Source organism: Xyrauchen texanus, chromosome 44 (genome assembly GCF_025860055.1).
Source record: "Xyrauchen texanus isolate HMW12.3.18 chromosome 44, RBS_HiC_50CHRs, whole genome shotgun sequence".
Taxonomy (NCBI): domain Eukaryota; kingdom Metazoa; phylum Chordata; class Actinopteri; order Cypriniformes; family Catostomidae; genus Xyrauchen; species Xyrauchen texanus.
In genome coordinates, this window is record NC_068319.1 from 17,234,752 (window position 1) to 17,258,137 (window position 23,386).

Consider the following 23,386-nt stretch of genomic DNA (forward strand, 5'->3'; position numbering starts at 1 on the left):
TGTGCAAACAGAGATAATGGCCATTAAACGCACAATTGTTGCAACAATGTATCTATCCAGTTTAATCCAGTGAGGCCTCCTTTGATTTCCACGCAGCGGTAACAACAGACGAATAACCCAATGTGAACCCAACACGAACAGAATCCATGAGTTTGTAATCCTATATCCACAGAACGGAATCCGATGTCCTTGTGGAAAATCTGTGAATCTCCGACGAATCATGTATTTCATGTGGTCCAGCAGAAGCAAAGTTGTTTGACTTAATTGTAGTCCCACTGAAGTGAAGCCTTTCACTAAATGCATCCAACAGAAGCATAGTTTTTGACTAACTGTAATGACTTCCCAATGAAGCCAGAGGTGGCTTGGTAACAGGAGTGAGCACGTATTTAAAGGGTTAGTTCAACCAAAAATGAAAATGATCCCATAATTTACTCTCACTCAAGCCATTCTAGTTGTGTATGACTTTCTTCTTTCAGCCAAACACAATCGGAGAAATAATGGGAGTGAATCCTCTGCGGAAGCGCTGAGGACAGAGCAAAACAAAATGCCGGTCATGAATTAGAAGACAACAACAAGGATTTTTAAAGAAACATATTGGATACAAGATAAGAGGAGATTTAATTTTTTGCCCAGCCCTATTTGTTTGAACCTGAGTACTCCAACCAGGAACTCCGGGAGATGGAGGAGGCTGCAGCAGCAGCACAAGCAAAATAATCTGGTAGATGGAGAGTACCGGAGACGTAGTGGTGCTCATGCAGGAAATGCAAGGTAATGGCAACAGAGGCTGAGAGAGTTTGCTGACATGAATGGATGATTGGAATGACTGGATAGATGCACAAATGCACCATTTTAAGACTAATACAAATCTACAGTGTAGCTAAAACAACTCACTTCTTCTAGTGATATGTTGTTCACGAAAGAGCTGGCTCTTGTAGTTGAATGTGGGGAGCTGGCTCGCATATCAGGAGAGCCGAATCTATTTATCAAAATATAAAAAAAATAAGATATGAATAATCAAAGATTTCAGTGAATAGAATTAACTAATTCAAAGGACGAAAAAAGAAATAAAATAATATAGGCCTAAATGCTTAAGTGCACACATATTCGTTCTGACTGTCTGCTCAGATTAACAGCCTTACCTGTTGTTCCTGTCAATCAGACACGCAGTGTCAACCAATTAACCAAAGATGCGTGAGGGAGGGTGGAGCCCACTCACTCACAGACACTGTCACACACTTAGCAGCCGAGGAGAGAGAAAGGACAGCTGTGAAAACAACAGCTGGAAAGTGGAAAATGAGTCGGAAGCACAGTAGCATTTGGATGCATTTTAATAATGTAGACAATGTTTGAGCACAGTGTAGAATTTGCCAAAACAAAATCTCATATAAAGCATATGCAAACTGTGCACCCAAATAATTTAATTAGAATTGTTTTAACAACAATCATAGTCAAACTATCTTAAACTGTTTGACTTGAACAAATACAAAACATATTTTCTAAAGAGCCATTTGGGAGCCAAAAGAGCTGGCTCTTTTTGGCGAGCTGAGCCAGAATTAGCCAGCTCACTGAAAAGAGCAGGAATGCCCTTCACTACTATGTCATTGTGAACACGCGTGCAGCCATTACAGGAAGCCAGTGATTATAGTTTATAAAGTTATAAATATAGATATTTTTCTTACAAAAATGAATTTCTTAGTTTCAGAAGGCCTTTATTAACCTCCTGGTGCCGTATGGATTACTTTTTTGATGGATGGATGGATGCGTTTTGGGCTTCAAAATCTAAGTTACATCTCATTATAAAGCTGGGAAGTGCCAAGATATTTCTTAACATAACTCCATTTGTGTTTGGCTGAAAGAAGAAATCACATACACCTAGGATGGCTTGAGGGTGAGTAAATTATGGAATAATTTTCATTTTTGGGTGAACTAACCCTTTAACGTGTGCATGCATTCAGAGGATAGCTTTAAAACAATGTCTTTCTTTATTATATTCCAAAAGGATAAAATATAATCTCATGTCAATGAAACATAAAATCTTCACATACCGTCAACATGTTGCAGACATAGTGGACTTAATCAAATTGTTTGGTGCACATTCAAGTTCCATGCTCCAGCTGCATGGTCAAAAACGGTATGCTTCCCTGAGTACCAACACACCTATCATTACCCAAGTGCTCTATTTATCTACAATGCCACCCAGTGGACAACAAAAACATTACAATTGAAATACATCAGTAAAATGGCTCCTACAAACATGATCAAATAGGGGACAACCCCTTCTGGCTATCTAGCTAACGCCGACATATGCTATCGTATAAATGTAGTCTATGTATCATGCAAAGAAAAGTGATTACTTAAAACTAGTCTTGCATAGTCAAACATATATCCACACTACAGTGGCGGCTGCTGGTCTTTCAAAGAGGGGAAGCACAATTTCGGCCTACATTATAAACTTATTTAAAAGTAAATTCTGCCCTACGTTCCTTTTCGAGAAAATGCACTGTGACTCTGTCGTACCAACTAGGCATCTTTTCCAGTGACTTGACCAGTGTCTTCTCAATGGCCAGCAGAGCTAGGCTGCTTAAACGACCTTGGCCCATTGTGTTACGGGGGTAGGACTTGAGACGCTTTAAACAGGAGAAGCTCCTTTCTACACCTGCAGATGTAGCTCCAATTGTTGCCACTAATGAGAACAGTTTGTAAAGCTGAGGCATTGCACTGTCCAACTCCATGTCTTTGAGGAACACCAAGTATATGCTAGCCTAGCCTACTGTATGAATGAATGAACGAACGAACGAACGAATGCTCTAAAACAAAATATATTAAACTTGGTAAAACTGAAACAAGGAATGTGGTGTATAATTGTGTGAAATGTATTATGCAAATTGACTAGCAATTTCGCCAAACAAATATAAAGAAATAGGTTGCAGCAGTTTGTCTTTCGACTACACTTGAGAAATCCGCTATGGGACTGAGCGCGAAATAGCTTCAGTGACTTCTTATAGTACAGATTCGCTGACAATCAAAAGGAGATGCAGTCTTTCGACAGATCCTCCAATCATCACGCGGAAGCCTGGAGTCCGGGCCAGCCCACTCCTCATTCACCCCCAGAGACGCTGAGTGTCCGTGGGCGGGACATAATCGCAGCATTTATCCAATGACCGTCTATTTTCGGAGCACTGAAAAAAACTGTTCAGAGCAGCCCCATTGAAGTCAATGGACGCTCGGCTTCAACAGGGAAATGCACTGACGCTACGGGAATGTATGAGAAGTAAATCGAGTCAGCCGACCTGCTATATGTAATGTAGCAGATTCTGAACGAACTCGTCTTCGAGATGAACGTGTTCTAACGCATTTTTAGTCAATAAATTGTTTACACAATAGGACATATTTGACCATTATTTTTTTGACATTATAGGGGATGCTGAGCTTCCCTTGCAGTCTTAAAGAAATCCCCACTGCCACACTATATCCACTGCAGAGTCAAATAAAATATACAGTCTTGTATAATCAAGTTTGTATTAAAACAATCATAACTGTAATTTTAATTATGCTAACTAATCTGTCAGCATGATGCCAGTGAATCACGTTCGGTCTCTTTGTACGTTACGTCATTGTTTTGGTAGATGCTGCATCCCTATGGAGTGTTTGCACGAGCGCATGCAACAGGTAGCTGGCTGTAGTTCACATAACGACCACAGGTGTCATTAATAACAAAGGTTTCTGAATCTTACATACTGCACCTTTAAACAAACAGACACATGACAGCTGCATGTGGCTCTCTCGCTCCCTCTCTCTCGAACTGCCGCATTCCGCTGCACTTGTCCCTCTCCTCGGCTAAATGTGTAGTCACGGATCGGCCCGGCTCTCCTCTTTATCACATATGCCAAATAACTGACCTTTTTTGGATTTTTTTTGTTTTTGTTATAAGCCTTTAATTTTGGGCATGCCATTGAAACATTAAAAACATATTTAGAGCTTAAAGGGTTAAATTACTGTATAGTAGTTTTATTGAAAATAATATTAATAATAAAAAAGTTCAATAGTACTTTAATTTTTGCACTTTTTATTTTGTTTGTTCTGTATGTTATTAATAAAGATACACCTTATCATACACATGCCATAAACCAAGTGATTATGAATTAAAACTTTAAAAGTACAGAGACGTATGTTTACACATATTCAAATGAACAATAATTATGTAATTAAATGTTCCCCTTAGTTTGTACTTGAAAGTGCCACTAAATGCAATAACTGCATATAATACATTTTAGGTTTTGGTGGGTAATATCTGTGTATTTCAATCTATATGGATTGTTTTGAAAAACTGAAATAAAATACAAAAGAAAAATAAAACAATTAATAAAGTGTAACGGATTTTTCTGTGCTTGTGGATAATTCATTTGTAGTCTTTGATGTATCAGTATAAAGCAACTATCAACAGTGAAATGTAAAAACCTGTGGTGAGAGACCCTTAGTGAGAGAACAACAGTCAGCCAAGACCTGGGGCAAAGACACATTAATAACCATTTGCTTTCCATTTAATTTTAAGTTTTTAGAATAAAAATATATTCTATACTGACTTGTTACTAATGTAAAGAGGAAAGTCCTGAATTTCACAAGGCTCGCCCAGACCAATTTTCCGAAAGAACTGAAATCACAGAGAACCAGTGTGAGCTGATTGAAGCTTATGTAACTGGGTGAGCAGTTGTTTTTGTCCCTCTTGATTTCATTTGATGTGCTTGCTGACTCCAAATCTTGGAGTTCTCAAATGAATGTAGTTTATCATGTAGGTTTTAAGCATAACCCGTGCCCAGTTAAGGATTAGGATGGAAGAAGTGAACATTATCAGTAGGCCTAAACATTTGACATTAAAGTCCTCCAATAACTCATAATGCTTTTAGAATACAGGGCAACATCTGTGAACGGTTCCTGTTTCTTTATCAAAGTTCCTGGTGTTTGTTTTTCCAAAAAAAAAAAAAAAAAAAACACTGATCAAGCGTTTACTCTTCACGGTGATAAGCAGAAGAGACATTGATCACATTGAAACAGACATAAGCTCATTATGAAATAGAATGCAAAGCTTGTCCAAATAAACAAGCTCATTATTGATTGGTTTTCGAGAGTTACAGAGTAACTAAAACAGTATCTTTGCCATTAATCATCCATTGTGGTAAACAAAGCAATTTTACCACTGTTTAGCAGGATAGGCTAATCTAATTTAATAATTGTTAACTGTTATAATAGTATCCTACACAAATGATAAATGCTTTTTGTGTATGACATCTATCAATAATGTTGATATGCATGAGATACTTTCTTGCTGATAAGGCTTATCAACGCAGAATAATTTGTTGTGCAATGATTTAATATAAAACATCAAACAATTTTAAACACGGACAAAAATGGGTACAGTGAGATTGGGACGTTGTTCCATTCAACGTTCAATGCTTGTACCAGCCACTGTTTTGTTCCGGTCAGCGAGAACGCGCACACGAGCACGCGCAGTCTCCTCTATTCTGGTTAATAACACGAGGAAATTATATCTGCCGTCACTAAGGTGACCAGTGCACTGCTGCACTGATCCATTTAATACTACATGAAGGAATTTAGTAAAATTCTCAGCACAACAACACACTTGATGTGTGAGTGAAACTATCTTAGGGGCCGTTCACACCGAATCTGTTGTTTTTCAATCGTCCTGCACTAGACGGGTCTTTGACCCTTGCGCCGCGTCTCGCGTTCCCCCTATGATAATAACTATCATACTTTGCTGGAAACTATGGCAACTGTCAGTACAACACGTATCTATTTGTGATGGAAGTGAAACATTATCGTGTGTTAACTATCTCATCAACCTGCGTAACTTTGTCAGAGACTTCGAGCTGTTTGTATTGATCCCTGAGTTCTGAAGATGACGGTTACTGCTGTGTTTTTGTCGTGTTATCTACGTTTTGCAATTTGCAACCTTCGTTCACCTCATGTCTATTACTGATGTTTACAGTCACTAACAATAAAATACATATCTCGATATGTATATGTCAACGATTTATAATTGAATCTAACTGCAGCCTAATTATCCCAAGGAGGGATTAAATCAGCCTTCATCTTTCATTTTTTAATAAAACAATGGCGAGTTTCTAGTCTAATCTGGAGTTTTAGGAAACACCCTAATCAATAAACTAACCGTCGAAAAAACTGATTTCAAGATTGATTCTAAAAACAAAATGATAGCCTACATTTAATGAGGCGACAAATAGCTAAATCAACTTCCTGCACACACTCAAATCCAATGCATCCACTTCTTTTAGCCAAGATAAATATCTGGAAGTTATTGCGACATCAAGTACAGTAAAAGCGATCGACTGAAGTGAGCTGCTGATCACCTGTGGACGGCCCGTGATGTTTCAATGCAGCTTGAGGCTCCCAGCTGATTGGCTGATAGTTATAGTCAGCCTCCCAATGCAGCCAATTGAAACGCTCCGATGTTTTCACACATGCAACTGCTATAAATTAGGCAGTTGCCATGAAAGAATTTCTGAAAGTTAGAGCCGATTACTGCAGAGAGAGAGAGAGAGAGAGAGCGACATTACAGAAATTGCCTTTCTCTCAAAGGTATGTGTTCATTATATATTTTAATAGCATATTTGAGCACGTGAAATGTATGTATACAGTATGTGAGCACCGTCAGATATCATGATGTAGTTGAGAGGACGAGGACAGTACACTTCTGTTATTTTAACCTGTTATAAAAATGTTAGCCTATATACAGTTTCTTTTTTCTTTTTTTTTTTTTTGCCGGAGTTTATTTGAGCTGAAGAGCAGTTGTTAAACTACTATATTATTCATCATTCTCTGATCATGAATAAGCTGGTAAAAAATGAAATTTAGTGATACAAAGACATAAATGCAACACACAGAAACATATTTAATCTAGTTCATGTCAGAATTTCTCTAACCTTAACAGCTGACACTGCTCTATTTGATATCCGGTGTCTAAACAATGTGGGAGTCTGTTGCAAATTGAATTTTACTCCCTCAAGCAATGTATCGCAAAAGAGCCCAACTGACTTTGAAAGAAGTGAGATTCACTTTACAGTAATATAAGTAACAAAGGAGTTAGCCTCTGAAGTCACTTTTTGTTAATCCTCTCAATGAGCCTTTCACAGATGTGAAAAAATTGAAAAGAACATGTTCAAATTGTTAGGACACTTAGTATTTATTTTATTTATTTGAGCCATTTCTATATAGCAATATAATTACATGATGAATCCATTTAAATTCTTATTTAAGTCTTAACAAACTTCTCCCACTTTTTCTTCCTCAGATCAAAGGATCCCCTCCACACTCTGAGGTCTGATCCCACCAAACCCTGTCAACCACCTTCTTATCTGTCTGCTTTCCTACTCCTTTCAGCCATGGCACCCACTCTGGCCACGGCATTTGCCCGTCGCTGGTGGATGGCATTAACAGCCATTATTGAAAACTTGCTCTTCTCTGCTGTCCTACTGGGCTGGGGTTCATTACTCATCATGCTAAAGTCTGAAGGCTTCTATTCGTACCTCTGCACAGAGCCAGGTAAGAACTAATCTGAAACGTTTATCTTAAAAAAAGATAAAATACAGTTTGAGTGGGTTTTACACCTTCATAAGAACTTTTTTTATTATTGAAAAAACATATAAGAACAATCCACAAACCAATGTTCTGATCAATGCATGAAGAATAGGGCTCCCAATTAGATTCCAATTAGATTTTGATTCATGTGTCAGTTATTATGTCCCTTTTGCTAACATATGAAATAAATTCTCTCCCAGCTAATGCTGTTAATTATACAGGGGACCTTCTAACTAGGTTTCATTATGAAAATATACATTTTACTGATTATATTTTATTAGTTTTTTATCACTTTGGTCACATTTTAGCTTTTTAAAAATGAACAAATCATATATGCAATTAATAAATATGATAATCCATTGCATATATAATTTTTTATTACATGGTTATTATTTAATATATTAATTTTTTTCTATTTAGAGGTATTTACGTACATTGATTAGTTTGAATACTGGCATTTCTGTAAAAAAGTGTCTGTAAATGAGAGCTTGTTAACGAGAGAGGACTCGAATGGCTTTATTGTATCTGCGCTATGCGTGATTTGAAGCAAATGTTTATTTTTTGTTGTTTTTGATTAACTTCTGACTGTAAACAACAGAATGGATATTTAAAGAGACCTTATTCAATAACATATCGGTTGTATGGATCTCGACTTTGGAGACACAATACATGCTACTATTACTCTCAACACGCAGTGATTGTGTCTCAAGGCTAAATACTTCACCACTATACTACACAATTATTGGTGAGTGAAATGTAAACATTTACCAGCCAGTTGCCAAATATATACATTTTAGTCGCATAGCTTGAAATTTGGCTGATGCGAGTGATTTTCTCTCATTGCAATGGAGATACCATTACACATAGAGTAAAAGGATTCTTGGGATTTAAGAATCGAGATCAAAGATCACGATGCAATGAAAAAATCCATATTCTTGGTGTCAAAAAGGTTGAGAACAACTGGTGTAGCTGATTGTAGCAGATTCCAATCAAAACACTTTTGTGCTCACCTTCTCTAACAAGGAAGAATCCCCTTATCTGCTGCTGCAACTTCCATTAAATCAGCTGTTAATCACAGTTCCAAAGCTCTGTAAAACACTGGAATGTGAAGTGATCTGACCTAATCAAAGGCACCCTTAAACCGAGAGGCCTAATGTTAAGTATAGTTTAGTAATGGTCTTATGGCCTATTTTATGTAAATTAAGATTTTCCTATCTGCTTTTAGAGCCTCAGACTTAAGTTCTCAATGTGACTGTTGATGCCATTTTCCCTTGTTTTCTCTTGGATTGTCAGTATTTATTTATAAGAACACGGGGACTGATTAAATCACAAAAGCAGGTTTGAAAGTTCCAAGCAGAGGAAGGGGGAGACGAGGGGCAAGGGAAGATAAAATGAGTTGAATGTGAAGGAAATTGTAGGAGGCTTATCGTTTTGGTAGATCTAGGAAAACCGCTTCTTCAGGGTTGAGTTGTAGGCATCTCACGTGTCTGTCTCTCTGTTTGACAGAGCAAAGCTGTGCTTGTAAACAAAAAAAATAGCATGAAAACGTGCTTGAAAAGCCATAAAAAGTCCTAGTTCCTGTTTTGTGACATTACTCAGTTGATTGACTGTCCTTTTGGTCTGTCACATTGTTGTGACGTAATAGGTCTGTCTCAGCGAAAATTGCTGGTGCACAAGACAGCAAAATCTGTGAAATTCAGCAGTAAGAATGTGTTGTCTTAAAGTCCACAGATAATACTCAAAGGTCCAGGACAATGTGCCATATAGCAGGAGTCATATTTACACTACAGTCTTCCTTTTTGACTGTTTAGCATGGATTGAAGCATGTGAGGTTTGTGGTTTAGTGCACAGTTTGATTATCTACAACAAAGTCTTTACTCCCACCTCTCTCAGCTAAAATAGGGTTAGGGTCACTTTGTAATGTGTATAGATGTAATGTGCCTTACATTTGATTAGATCTGGCCAATAAACTAATGACTGTGAATGAAAAGAACAACCCCTCCTTGTATTCTCTCCTACTTGTCTTGGACCATAATCTGTCCATCCATCTTTTGTATTGGGAAGTTGATGCATGTATTCAACTAAAAGTTTATATCATCCTAAAGATTTTAGTTTAAAATATAATGATTCAAATGTGTTTATTTCTTCACACAGTTGTATAAATGTTTTTTTTTCTTCCATTTTTGGAATGTGTGTTACTGAATATGAGTGCACATACACGAAGCCTATAAATAATTATAATCATTTTTGAGAATTTTAAGTAAACTCTCCTGTTTGGGATGGGAATTTAATTTCCATGTGACTCTTGGAGTAAATTGCATGGCAATAGCCCTATCAGTAAAAATAGTTGAAGGATCAGATAGATGAAAAGCAATATTAATTACTTATCGTTATCATAGCAGTATGTGAAAGACAAGACAGTTTATTACTGTAAGGTTATCTAATACACTGCTTAATCGGGTTCAGTAGGTTCATTCTCACATCTTTGTTCCTCTATCAACCCTTCTATCAAACACACAATTCAGTTTTTTTGCTAAGTGTAGGGTTTTTTTTATAATTAAAGTTGCACTCAGTTGAAACTTATGTATAACATCATGTCCACTCATGAGATGAAGAGTTCAGTCACATCAATAACCTTATAAAAGCACTTTTATTCTACATGGAGCAAGGGCGACTCATGAGGGCAGCCATGTTAGAATCATATGACAAGCTGAATACTACTCACTAAATCACAGTAACTACCCTGTTATTGGAAACTTTTATTCATGGATTAAATTATTCTGGCTTTCTGCATAGTGAATTTCTATAATGGTGTTGGTAACTGTAAACGACTGTGTTTCAATGATATAGCATCCAAGCCACTAGGCGTCAGTGTAAGCCAATGCGAGCCATTTCGACATACTTCAAAAAGTTATTGAGTGTACCTTTAAGTTGCATGACTTTTGGATGTAAAACAAAAGAGATTGAGTATGGTGTGATGGAAATTACAGATTCAACTGTCAGAGTTGTGCCTACCAGATATCAACTGCTTTAAACAAAAAAATCTGTCATCATCTACTCACCCAGTGTAATACCTGTTTGTCAAGTAGGCCTAACCTAAAAAATGTCTTTTTCCCCCCTGGTTGTATTAAAAAACGTTTTTATTTAATTAATAATTTTACCTTACAAATTATACACAATCATGTTTTCAGTTTAGTTAGTTTAAAAATATCAAAGCTGCTCTTTTTCATTCAATGAAAATTTGTGGTTATAACTGACTGTCAAGTTCAGCTGCAATTATACATTTAAAAAAAATATGTTTTTTAGGTCAGGATTTTCATTCCCAGGTCACCTTGCATGTTAACTGTAAACTGTACAATTAGACTATTACGTCTTATGCTAATACAAACTGAAGTTGCTTAAAGGTGTTTTATTTGTTCCTTTGGCCATGCTTTATCTCACCTGGGCCATCAAGTTAGCCAGGACTGCCACTCGTGCATCCTCAACAAAAACGATTGCATACATCTCCTGCCAACCCCAATGACTTTTTGTAGCCATTAATAATGCCCAAATTGGGAACTCCGTTCACACACAGGCTTGGTTTAGGAAAGAAGCCAGAGCAAGCTTTAGAACCTGCTCTTCCTCAGTTGTGGCAAATCCCAAGCCCTCTTTTTTGGTGTGAGAGAGTTCACGACCGAGTTCGAAACACATCTGAACATTCCACACTGATTTTTAAAGCACGCTTGGAGTTGACAGCCTCTTCCATTGTAGCTGTGGAAACTAGTACACGTGTATCTTTCGGTACCCCCCACCCCCACCCCCGATAACATTCGACACCCACTTTTAGCATAACTTTGCAACTGGGTGGCATATTGGGACCTGGAAATGTTGCATAAACAAATGAGAAAAAGCTTATATTTTCCTGCTCTTTCTGAATTAAACCAGTCTTATTCATTTTTACCCCACTATAACTTCTCAAAAGTATTTTCCAAGGCCACATTAACACTAAACCATATTCAGTTTACATGTTTCTAAAAAATAATGCAGTTTCACATGTGTTTGATATTTTTCAAGAGAGGACTAAAATGTATCAACCATAGGCATTTTAGGCTATGTGGAACACACATTCAGGTCAAGTCATATTATCTAGTTCCAATGTGCCAGCTGCTATTAATGGAGTGCAATCCTTTGTCACCTGGCTCAGTATCAGAGTTTATATGTATACAGTGAGATAATACAAAGATGGATTGTACAATGGTCCAAAAGGACGATTATAAACATTGTTCTCACAGCAGAACAAGATAAAGGAATAGCAAATATGTGATTTCTGCTTTCTATCATTCCCAGCCCTTATCTCAGGTCTTTATTGAAACCTTTCTAGTGATTCCTCATTCCAAGAATTTTTCAACCGGGTGAAGCTCTACCTCAGGAACTTTGTGGTTGCAGTCATAAAGAACACCCTGTTTAGCAGACCAACTTAAACCAGGAATAATTCCATGCAGATTCAAGCTGGTTTAAAATGGGTAGTGCTTAAATTATGTAGACTTCATGTGGTAGCATCTATATTTACTGATTTTATTCAAAGTCAAAAGACAAAAATATACTTTAATATGACTGAATCAACTCTGGCATATATATGCGACACTAGAGTCTCCAAACTGAATTGCAAATATAAATCTTTTATTTAAGAATATTCCAGAAATTTTCTTAAGCATTCTGTTGGTTGTCTAAACAGATAACTTATGCCATTGTTTAAGCCAGTTTAGCTGTGTCTGGCTTTACAGGCCACTCAAACAAACACAGGGCCATATTGTTACTAATGTTAGTAAAGTTTATTTGAGGTGAAATAACCTATAAATAGCTTACTTTATAATCTGCATATTAAACTGGGATACAAGAAAGTATTTCAACATCACAAATATTACACACATCATCTTAAAAAATGCACATATCCATTTACAGTGGAGTAAATTGTTTAGAAGTACAAACATTCTGTAACTTTCAACCATAGGCACCACAGCTACATTTAAGTTGTAGTTACACATTAACCAAGTTGAGCTTTCCTAGCAAGTTTCATTGTACTTGTTGTGTCAAAAATGGTCTATGTACAGACAATTCCACACAGTCTTCAAGCAAACTCATAGTGTCTTTACCTCCTGCAACCTTGCATTATTCCACTAACTGTTCCACTCATGGTGTGTTGACAAGGCTGTAGAGTGCAAGTTTTGAGAAATCTCAGTTGTGATATTCAAGGAACTATCAAGAATTATGGGAGTCTGCACATGTCTCATCTGCGTGATTGGACAGCATCCAAAGTAGCAAGTATTTGATGCTTATGTCACAGTAGGACTCACAGCAGGGACGCATGTGACTGATTCATTCTCATCTCCCTCCTGCACGTTTTCAGCATCTCTCTTTCTCTCAGCCCTCGCTCAGTTTTTACACCAACATCTGAGTTTTCTCACTTTACTGGAATTAGTGTAGCAGAACTCGTGACCTCATGAGTAGTTAATTTGCAAAAATTGTATCAGGTCACACCAACTAACCGACTAAGGGGTCGTTCATACCAGATGCGTTATACCTGCGTTGTGCACTATTCTTGACCCTGCATCTAGCTTTTTATTTATTAATTTTTTTGCTCAAGAACATGTTCTTTGTGAATGGTCCATAAAGAAGTCAAACTGGTTTTTGGAACATGCTTGCTGGTTTGTTGCTCAGTCAAGACCAAGGTGGTCTACCAGGTCAACCATGGTCCCTCAAGATAATAATACAGCTCACCAACTAACTAAACAAACTTGGACCAGCTAATGATTATACATGACCAGCTTGAACCAGTTAGAAACCATACAAAACCTGGTTTTAACTGGATTGTCTAGCAGGGTCTCTCATTTATGTTATTCTTGACTTTGACACTAAGAGAAGGTTTACAAGATCTAACCAGCCCAGGTTGATCAATATGGCCTACCAGTTCTACCATGCCCCCATCAGCTGATAGTAAAGCTGATCAACCACCTAAATGAGCTTGGACCAGCAAATTACCATATATGACCAGCTTCAACAAGCTTGAAACCATTATTGTTTTATCAGGACTTTCCAACAGATCTCTTTTTTACATAAATCTTGACTTTGAAACCAAGAGATGGTATACCATGCATAACCAGACCAGTCTACCAGGTCAGCCTGGGCCCCACCAGCTGGTAGTCAATCTGCACAACCACCTAAACCAACTTGGTCCAGCTAACCAGCTTGATTCACCAGTTTCTAACAACTAGAAACCATATAAATCCTGGTTTAAGTGTGATTGTCTAAACGGATTGTCTAAAAGTATGTCTTAGACATGTTAAACTCTCTCTTTTTTTCCATTGTCTTCTACAGGCAATAGCTTGACAGCAAACTTCTCCTTGCCATCTGTGTCTTCATCATTGTCTGATGATGCAGAATATGAATATGATGAGTTCCAGTCAGTCCAGCATGATGGAGGCATGGAGGTGGTTCCTCTGAACCATTCAGAAGACCACCAGAGGATGAACGGTTGGCTGATCTGTAAGGAGCAGGATGAGATGCTCAATCTGGCCTTCACTGTGGGCTCCTTCCTGCTCAGCGCTATCACGCTCCCTCTCGGAATCGTCATGGACAAATACGGCCCACGCAAACTCCGTCTGCTTGGCAGGTAGGTATCAAGTTTGTTCTCAATATAACGTGTATATAATTTACATATCTTGAATATATAGGGTCTGATTTGCCAATATATTAGCTGTGTGAAATTTGGAGTTGGTTTTTCCTGATGAATTGACCGTCAAGTGTCTTGTCTTTGTTTCCAGTGCCTGTTTTTCCCTCTCGTGCCTCATGATCGCTTATGGAGCCAGCAACCCAAATGGTGAGAACATCATATACAATTAAACTTGAATCAGGATTCACACAGTGATGGAATACATCCTGTATATGTTTTTGTGTGGATGATCATGTTTTTATGCTGGAGATAATTACAATGCGTCATCTGCCTGTTTTTTCTAGATCTGTCTGTCCTGATCTTCATTGCGCTTACCTTTAATGGCTTTGGAGGAATGTGTATGACCTTCACTTCACTTACGGTGAGTGTGTGCACATGTGAGTTTGTGTTAACATATTCATAAATGCACAATTTTAGTGCTGCATTCCTCCAGCTCTCCCCTGTTGACAAGACCTACATTGGTCACCAATGTATGTTGTGTTTTAGATGCTGGTGTGCTGGTTTCTTTACCAGGCCTCTTAACTTGCTCAGCATATTTTGGCTGGTCAAAAGTCTGGTCATGCTCATCTACCAGCAAGACCAGCACAAAACCAACATAAAGCAGCCTGGACGAGCATGGAAATTCATGTCTCTCTTTTTTTTTTTTTATTCCTTCCATTCTCTCTCGTCTCAGCATCTCTCAAGCGTAACACAGTAGGTTAATCATTAGATCCATCTGTGCGTCTTAGTTCACTATTTGTCCTGCTGACTTGCTCCTGCTGCTGTGCTGGCACCATGCATTAACTCCTGATGGTGTACTACCCAGTGTGCTGATGCAGTAAGAGCAGCCTCCTGTTGGCATGAGCTCAGCGTGATCTGAGAAAATACATGACTATGAACTCACAGAGGGTCAAAAATAAACTTTTGCCTCTCCTGCTAATGGCTAATTGAGAAAATGTTCCATCAATAAATAGCTGTTTTCTTACTGGACATGAAATTGTATACATTATTTTAGTTCTGGAGGGGAAAAAAGTCTCACGCAAACTTCAAAGAGTACATTTTCCACTGGTAAAAGTCATAGAATTTATCTTTGGTCTGAAGCTTTGTTAAAGCGATAGTTCACCCAAAAATGAAAATGTTCTCATAATTACTCATCCTCATGCCATCCCAGATGTGTATGACTTTTTTCTTCTGCAGAACACTTTCATTTCATCCTAATTCCTAATAGAGCTGTCCTCTGTCTGTCTGTGTAAATGAAGTAATTTTTTATTGAATAATTTTTTTATATGTTCCCTTGTTTTCTCTCAGTTGCCCAACATGTTTGGTGACCTTCGTTCCACCTTCATCGCACTTATGATTGGCTCATATGCCTCCTCGGCTGTCACCTTTCCCGGGGTTAAGGTTTGTTAGGTTAATACAAATTATCATATTCCAACATTGTGTTCTTAGACAATGGTCTAAGAGTGATTGGTTTATTTTTTTAAATTTTGTTTATAAATTTGTTTATTGGAACACATCACATCAAATGACATAAATCTTGTATGATTACATGTGTGACCATTTTTTTTTTTAAATAAACAGACATACATGTAGAAAAAGGTAAAAAAGAAAGAAAGAACAAAAGAATAATAATAATAACAAATACAAAACTTAATACAAAATTAAATATTAAATACAATCTCCCACACCAAGTTGGTCCACCTTTCTCCATCAATGTATCACATAAAACAACTTGTATCTGTACCTTGTACATTGTTGCAATAGTATAACTGGTTAGAAAAATATATATTTTTTTGCTTATCTCTAAGTGGCAGGGGTCATAACTACATTATCAAAATATGAGAGGAGAGGCTGCCATGTAGTGTAGAATTCCTCAGTTGACCCTCTAAGTGAGAATTTGATCTTTTCTAGCTTAAGGAATGACATTAAATCAGTCTCCGCTGGGGGTATGGGTGACTTGAGTGATTGGTTTATTGTGTGTTGTTTGATTGTGTTGTTTCTCTCTGTAGGTGATCTATGACCTTGGCATTACCTTTATCATGATTCTAGTGGTCTGGGCAGGCTGTGCAGGTCTCGTCTTCTTCAACTGCTTCTTCAACTGGCCCCTGGAGCCTTTCCCTGGACCTGAGGACATGGATTACTCGTACGAAACTCACATAAAAAACATATTGTTCTCATATACTTAAGAATTCTACATTTTCTAACTGTCTCTCTCTCTCTCTGTCTATACAGTATCAAGATCAAATTCAGCTGGCTGGGCTTTGACCACAAGATCACTGGCAAGCAGTTTTATAGGCAGGTGACAACAGTCGGCAAGCGTCTTAGTGTTGACAACACTCTGAAACAGAAAGAGCTCGCTGCCAAGGAGGGCCACAAACTCTGCCTATCCACCATGGATCTGGAACTGCAGGGTGACTCCAAGGAGGAGTGTAAGTGACAATGTTTATACATTAATGGCATATTAAAAAGTTTTTTAGGCCAGAAACATTCTCTTTGCAAATTCACAGATGCAAGTATTCCCATTGTACGTTATTTAAAGGGATAGTTCACCCAAAATGAAAATTCTCTTATCATTTACCCACCCTCATGCCATACCAGATGTGTATGACCTTCTTTATTCTGCTGAACACAAACAAAGATTTTTAGAAGAATATCTCAGTTCCGTTGGTCCTTACAATGCAAGTGGTGTTCAAAAATCTTTTTAAGGCCACATAAAAGTAATGCATAAGACTCAAGTGGTTAAATCCATGTCTTCAGAAGAAATATGATAGGTGTGGGTGAGAAACATATATAAAAAAATTACTGTTAATTTCCATGTTTACTTTCACTTTCTAAATGTGAAATAATGTGAATCTTCATTTGTGTTCTGTAGAAGAAAGTAAGTCTGACACATATGTTATGGCATGAGTGTGAGTAAATTATTTTTTTTTTTGGAGAACTATCCATTTAATGTGCGTTCTTGCATTACTTTGGTTGTAACAAACCTTTGTGCTCAAGAAGGCGAGAGAGTTACCTTCAAATTAATGCGCCATAAAACAGGATGTATTATATTTACTCTTAATTAAAGCTAGCTATAAACCTGCAGACAATTTAAATAACTCCTTCAGCTAGGATTTTTCAATCTATTGCTCCACTTGACAGTAGTTGACATGAAAGAGAAAATGACCATAGAAGAAGATAAGTTTACGCAATTGCTCGCTATAGTTACCCCTTGTGGCAACACTGAATATACATCGAATAATAGTGTTACAAAAGCATTCTTATACATTTTGGAAAATAAAGCATTCAAATTGAGCTTGCATAGCTAGAAGCACTTGCGTTCACATGCTTGCATGTTTCTGACATCTTTTGGGTCAAACTCATGGTGCTCTCTCTATGAATTGATGTAAACTCTTTGTTTTTCTTCTTCACAGCGCAATCGTTCATGCAGAGTATTTTAAGTCCGCTGTTCATGTTGAGTCTGGTAACCATGTGTGTGACTCAACTCCGTCTCATCTTCTACATGGGAGCCATGAACAACATCTTGGAGTCCCTTAGTGGAGGAGATCTCAACACAGGTGTGTTTGAGGAAATGCATGTACTGGTAATGCATGCAAATGGCTGCATGCTTTTTTCTACAATTACCAAAATTACTATAATGTGAAAAGGAAACAGATTCCATTCCGACTCTAAATTCTGATGTGCATTTAGCTGTGCTGTTATATGGATAGCTGATATATGAACACCTGTGACCGCTTATCAGTAGTCTGTTTCAGACTACTAATCAGTAATCAGTTGTCTTAAGTCCAAAGTATACTTCGATTTTGACGCTAACGCTCAGCGTCTACGCACAGTCGAACGCGAGCCTTACAAAGTATATATATTTGACAGTGCATGCATACACATGCGGTTGGCATGTGGACAATTTCTCTTCAGGAGTCTCATAGACCCATAACTATTATATTCCTTATTCCTTCAGACTTGAGTTATACAGATGCAGGTATCTCCTGACCTCCTCACACACAGGCTGTTGACCTGCATATATACTGTTGTTGTTTTTACATTCGTCTCCTGTTATTTACCAGCTCAAATGTGAATTTTGCCACCTTGTGGATCCACTAATTCATGCAAATATCTCCAGGCGTATGCGCATTCTGTGCGTTCAAAGATGCACGGTTTGAAAAATTGGGCTGCACACGTTCAGTGCTCGAGCACCCTGCTGATGACAAGATTTGCATCACGCATCCTGTTCGCGAACGCTCAGCATATATATTATTATTATTACTTGGCCAAGGAATTCTGATTATTAATATTTATAATTAAATTGTATTTTATTTGTATAGAGCTATTTGCAATACATGTAGTTTCAATGCAGTTTCACAGAATCATTTTTAAAAAATAGTGCTTTAAAAACCACCCATAAAACAAGCCAAAGGCTGTTTATGTTGTGCCTACAAACGCCCCTTACCCTTGATAAAATCACTGTAATGCACTGCCTCTTTCGTATTTAAAAATTTTGATTTTCAAAGACAGATTCGATTTCTGACATCTTGTTAGGTCTTGTTATCTTTTAATTTATGTCCCAGTAGAAAAGGTCTATTTTTTCTTAAATGACTAAAGGTGTTTTTATTTATTTATTTATTTTTTGCAGTTGAGAGAATGGAATTGGGTAAGAATCTCAGCAGCACATTTGACTAGCAGTAAAAACCAATAGAGCGTGTGTTCCCTCATGCTTGTTATTCTAACGTTTAACCTTCTCCTGAATGCAATCTGTCCTATCACCTCAAGCGTAACCCACTCCCTGCACACCTGTGCTCTTGGATATAAGGCATACACAAGCCTGCAAAGTGCCATAAACTCAGCCATTAACCAGAGTAGTCATTAACCAACCTCAGACATTATCCATTAGACAATGATATAATCTCCCTTTCTCTCTCTCTCGCTCTCTCAGTGAGCCTCTACACGTCCATTTTCGGCGTGATGCAACTCTTGTGCCTGATGACGACGCCGGTCATCGGTCAGATCATGGATTGGAAACTCAAGGAATGTGATGATGGAGAAATCAATCAAAGAGAGGCCATCAAGTAGGTTATGAAACACTTGTGTTTAAACTGTTGACGTGGACGTGACCTAAATCAGTTAAAAATGGAAAAATGCCAGTAAATCAATGACAGCTGTTTGAATTTTTAAAAGTTCAAAAAGATGGACTTTATAGATCTTTAAATGTCTTTGTTTTTTTTGCCATGTCTCCAGGGATGAGCCCCAACCCAAACGCAGAGACAGACAGATTCAGAAAGTGACCAATGCCACACGAGCCTTCATCTTCACGAACATCCTCCTCGTCGGCTTTGGTATCACCTGCCTGATTCCTAACCTCCCTCTTCAGGTGTGTGTGTGTGTGTTTAAGATTGCCATTAACTAAGTACGTATATATTCAGCCTAATAATCCGGCCGATTGCTCAATCGGGAAAAAAAAAATACTTTTGATCCTAATGAATCACAATATATTCCTTTGAAACAATCTACTTTAACTTTTTCTCAACTGAGCTGCAAATGCCATGTGATGTAACACTTTAGATCACTTTATATTAAACTTAATACAAGTAAAAAACACGTTTTCTTTTTGCAATTTTTTCTTGTGAAATGAAACGTAATTATGTTAAAGTACCCCAGGGCTAGTCAACTGGCAGCCCACCAATCATCTTTGTCTGGCCCTTGCGCACTTTTATGGTTTTCTGATGATAGTTACACTTTAGTTACACTGCTTTGCTAAATATGGATCGCTCTGTTTAGGTGAGCATTTGCTCGTGTCTTTTTCAATCAAATGAATTATACTGTATAAATTGCTTAATTGTGTGGAGAGCGGTCAAATATACATATAGAAAAATGATCACCTCAGTTGTAACAGAAATGTCCCCAGCACTAAAGAGAAATCAATTTTGAAAACCAAATGTTCAACTATAATGTGCTGAAAAGCTTTTATTCACTATTCTTGAATCGTCAAGTTAACTTTCCAGCCGAATTCTGAACCCTTGGTAAATGTTTTGTGAGGTTCTGCTTAGATGTCCAATATTCCCCTCTAGTGGCCGTTATGCACATTGTCCCCTTCCTATTTTACCTACTTAAAGTATTTTGTTTTCTATTCTTATTAAGTCCTCATGTCCTCTCTCTTGTTCTCTTTTTTTAGATGCTCTCGTTTGTTCTTCACACCATCGTCAGAGGTTTCATACACTCAGCCATTGGTGGACTTTATGCTGCTGTGTGAGTTTATCATTTTATTCTGCTTGTTATATTACCAGTATTAACTAGATTAAGCATATAATGAGATAACACTTCATTGTGAGTGTTCTGGAGCGTTGTTCTCTCTGTAACTTGTGGAAATCTCGCTATATGTCTGCAGGTACCCATCCACTCAGTTTGGCAGTTTGACTGGAATGCAGTCTCTGGTTAGCGCTTTATTTGCACTGCTGCAGCAGCCTTTGTTCATGGCTATGATGGGACCACTAAATGGAGACCCACTCTGGGTACTAGACACACACACACACACACACACACACACACACACACATTGGCCATTACTTTCCATAGACATAATGATTTTTATACTGTACGAAATATTGATTCTATCCCCTAACCATAAACCTAACCCTACCCCTAAACCTAACCCTTAAAGAAAACTTTCTGTATTTTTACATTTTCAATAAAACAAAGTGTATTTCGTTTTTTAAGCGATTTGAATTATGGGGACATTAGAAATGTCTTCACACACACACACACACACACACACACGTTTACTTAGCTTATCTAAGTAAGGATATACCCTTGACTTCCATTGTTTTTATTTAAAGCTAATTATAGTGGCGATACATTAACCATAAACCTACCCCTAAAAAACTTTTAGCAATTTAGATTTTTCTTTCTTTATTAAATTATATTCCAATTGAGGACATCACTTGATGTCCCCTAAGGGAGATTTTGTCAGATTTAGCTCAGATTTAGGGACATACATAAAAGAGACATGTAGTAATACTGGATGGAATTAATGCCTGTTAGGCTTGTTTTGACCTCATGTCTCTTTCTCTCTGTCTTTTTGCCTCTTTTTCTGATGTAGGTGAATGTCGGTCTGCTGGTACTTACTTTGCTGGGATTCCTGTTACCTCTCTACCTGCTGTACTTCAGAAAAACTCTGCACAAAAAGAGGAAGGAGAGAGAAAATATGGCTAAAATCTACCTAAAAATCAATGGCAGTGAAGTACCAGAGGCATTTGTGTAAAGAAAGCAGATAAAGGGAAAAACAAAAGCATGAGACTTAAAGACAAGCAAAGACAGAAAATATAATGGCCACACACAGAAGTAGTGACAATTGCACGCTGTTTGCCTCTCTTTTCCAGAGGCTTATTCAACCAATATCTGAGTAACTTAATAGATGAAAAGAGGGATGAAGCAACATGGGAAATGATATGTGACATGTTCATGTGACAAAGTTTTAACCCTATCGTAATCTAAAGACAAGGCCTATGTGCTTTAGAAAGATATTTCCATTTATTGCATATTGGAACATTGAATTTTTCTTTGCTATCATAAGATTTGAATACACCGTTATGTACTATGCAAACTGAGAAGGGCTGAAGAAGCAAGTCTGACCACACAGACTGTCTTTCACAGGAACACCTCTAAAAAACCCTCATTCATTCTACCAACCTCCATTAGGGATTTCACTGTTGTAAAATCAGTATAGTCTTGTGTGTAAAGCCCTAGTTTTGTGTAAACAAAATACTCCAGCAGGTTAAAGGCCAAGAAATGCTTCTATAAGAGGCACACAGCTCATTTTAAAAAATAAGAAACATAATTACTTACCGTATAGGTACAATCTACATGATCTCATGGGCCTAAAAGGCAACAACTTTTAAATCTAATAATAGTAAATCATGATATATGGTACCTCCAGGTGTAATGAAAGGTATCATGTGCTTTTAGTTGTGCAACACCTTTACATACACAAAAATACAACTTGCAAGATTCATTCATAATGATTCAGACAAGGTCATTTTACATATTTCTAATGATATACATTTGTGACAAGGAAGCATTATATAATCTGATTACTTTGTTCATAGGTAGTTTATGAAAGCCTCAATTTATGTATTCCAGTTTGTATATATATTATTGCATGCACATAAGATGCACACATAAATAGGCTTGAATGAACTGGTTATGATCTGTACTAAGTGACTGATGACTCAAAGCTTTGAAAGAACCAAATGTCAGGGGAACTACAGTACTTTGTCCCACACACATGTCCCATAAAACCCCTCAAGACTTGCAATTCCATTTTCTTTCTTTCTTTTATTTTGTGCTTATGTACTAAAATAACATTCTGTGATACTTCAGAGTGTGTAAGCAGTCATTTGGCATTCATATGTCAGTGATTGCATGATGAGGTTCCCATGGACCTCTAAAGTGAAATGTTTTTAGAAAGCACAACGTAACTCACAAATGTGCCTTTTGTAAATACCTTTTGTTCAGCTTACAGTGCAGTTAACAATGTTGATAGCTGATGAGAGGATTGGAACCACGGATTCTATGAAAATGTTTTTGATGTTTTGTTTAATGTATTTATATATTTTGTGTCTCTAAATCTAACAGACAACATGGACATTGCAACCTTATTTGCAAAGGTTGCTTTATTAACTTAAATGTCTTTGTTGGAGTAGCTATTTGTTTTAAGTTTTGATTTCTTTAAAAATCTACATTTCTTGTTTAATATGGCAGTATTATTGAGGATTTCATATAGTCAATAAAATATTACTTTAATTATTGCTAATCTTGCTTTCATTTATTGTTAGATAGCTTTTGGTAAGAAGCTGTGCGTGACTAATGGAAAAGATGAGATGAGTCTTCCCTAAGAGTTAACCTGTTGATCCGCAATCGACTGCACGCGGTGGTGACGTCACTCTGCTTACATTTTATATATAATCTATCATCTATAAATGTAATAAATGTTAACAAATTACGCATCTTTTCAAAGGTCTAAGGGTTCAACATTGATATCCGATCTCTGTTTTACGATAGCAATGTGCCAGGAGTACAAATGAAAATATGCAA

The 23,386-nt window shown here is 37.3% G+C and overlaps 1 protein-coding gene across 1 annotated transcript; it reads left to right on the plus strand.

Annotated features, from left to right (window-relative positions):
- The first annotated feature begins 6,553 nt into the window (after positions 1-6,553).
- LOC127636773 (large neutral amino acids transporter small subunit 4-like) lies at positions 6,554-23,091 on the plus strand. The gene is made up of 14 exons (XM_052117493.1): positions 6,554-6,615; positions 7,328-7,578; positions 13,969-14,263; positions 14,415-14,470; positions 14,608-14,684; positions 15,611-15,703; positions 16,312-16,445; positions 16,535-16,731; positions 17,716-17,859; positions 19,233-19,365; positions 19,535-19,667; positions 20,469-20,542; positions 20,682-20,805; positions 21,393-23,091. The coding sequence occupies exons 2-14, from the start codon at positions 7,419-7,421 to the stop codon at positions 21,552-21,554; spliced, it is 1,782 nt and encodes a 593-aa protein (XP_051973453.1). The 5' UTR covers positions 6,554-6,615; positions 7,328-7,418; the 3' UTR covers positions 21,555-23,091.
- Positions 23,092-23,386: the final 295 nt, after the last annotated feature.

Bases quoted from the DNA above. Each gene is read 5' to 3' on its own strand.
- LOC127636773 (XM_052117493.1), top strand. From the start codon at position 7,419: ATGGCACCCACTCTGGCCACGGCATTTGCCCGTCGCTGGTGGATGGCA. The intron at 14,685-15,610 runs GTGAGTGTGTGC...GTTTTCTCTCAG, and splicing joins TGACCTTCACTTCACTTACG to TTGCCCAACATGTTTGGTGA. The intron at 20,543-20,681 runs GTGAGTTTATCA...ATATGTCTGCAG, and splicing joins GGTGGACTTTATGCTGCTGT to GTACCCATCCACTCAGTTTG.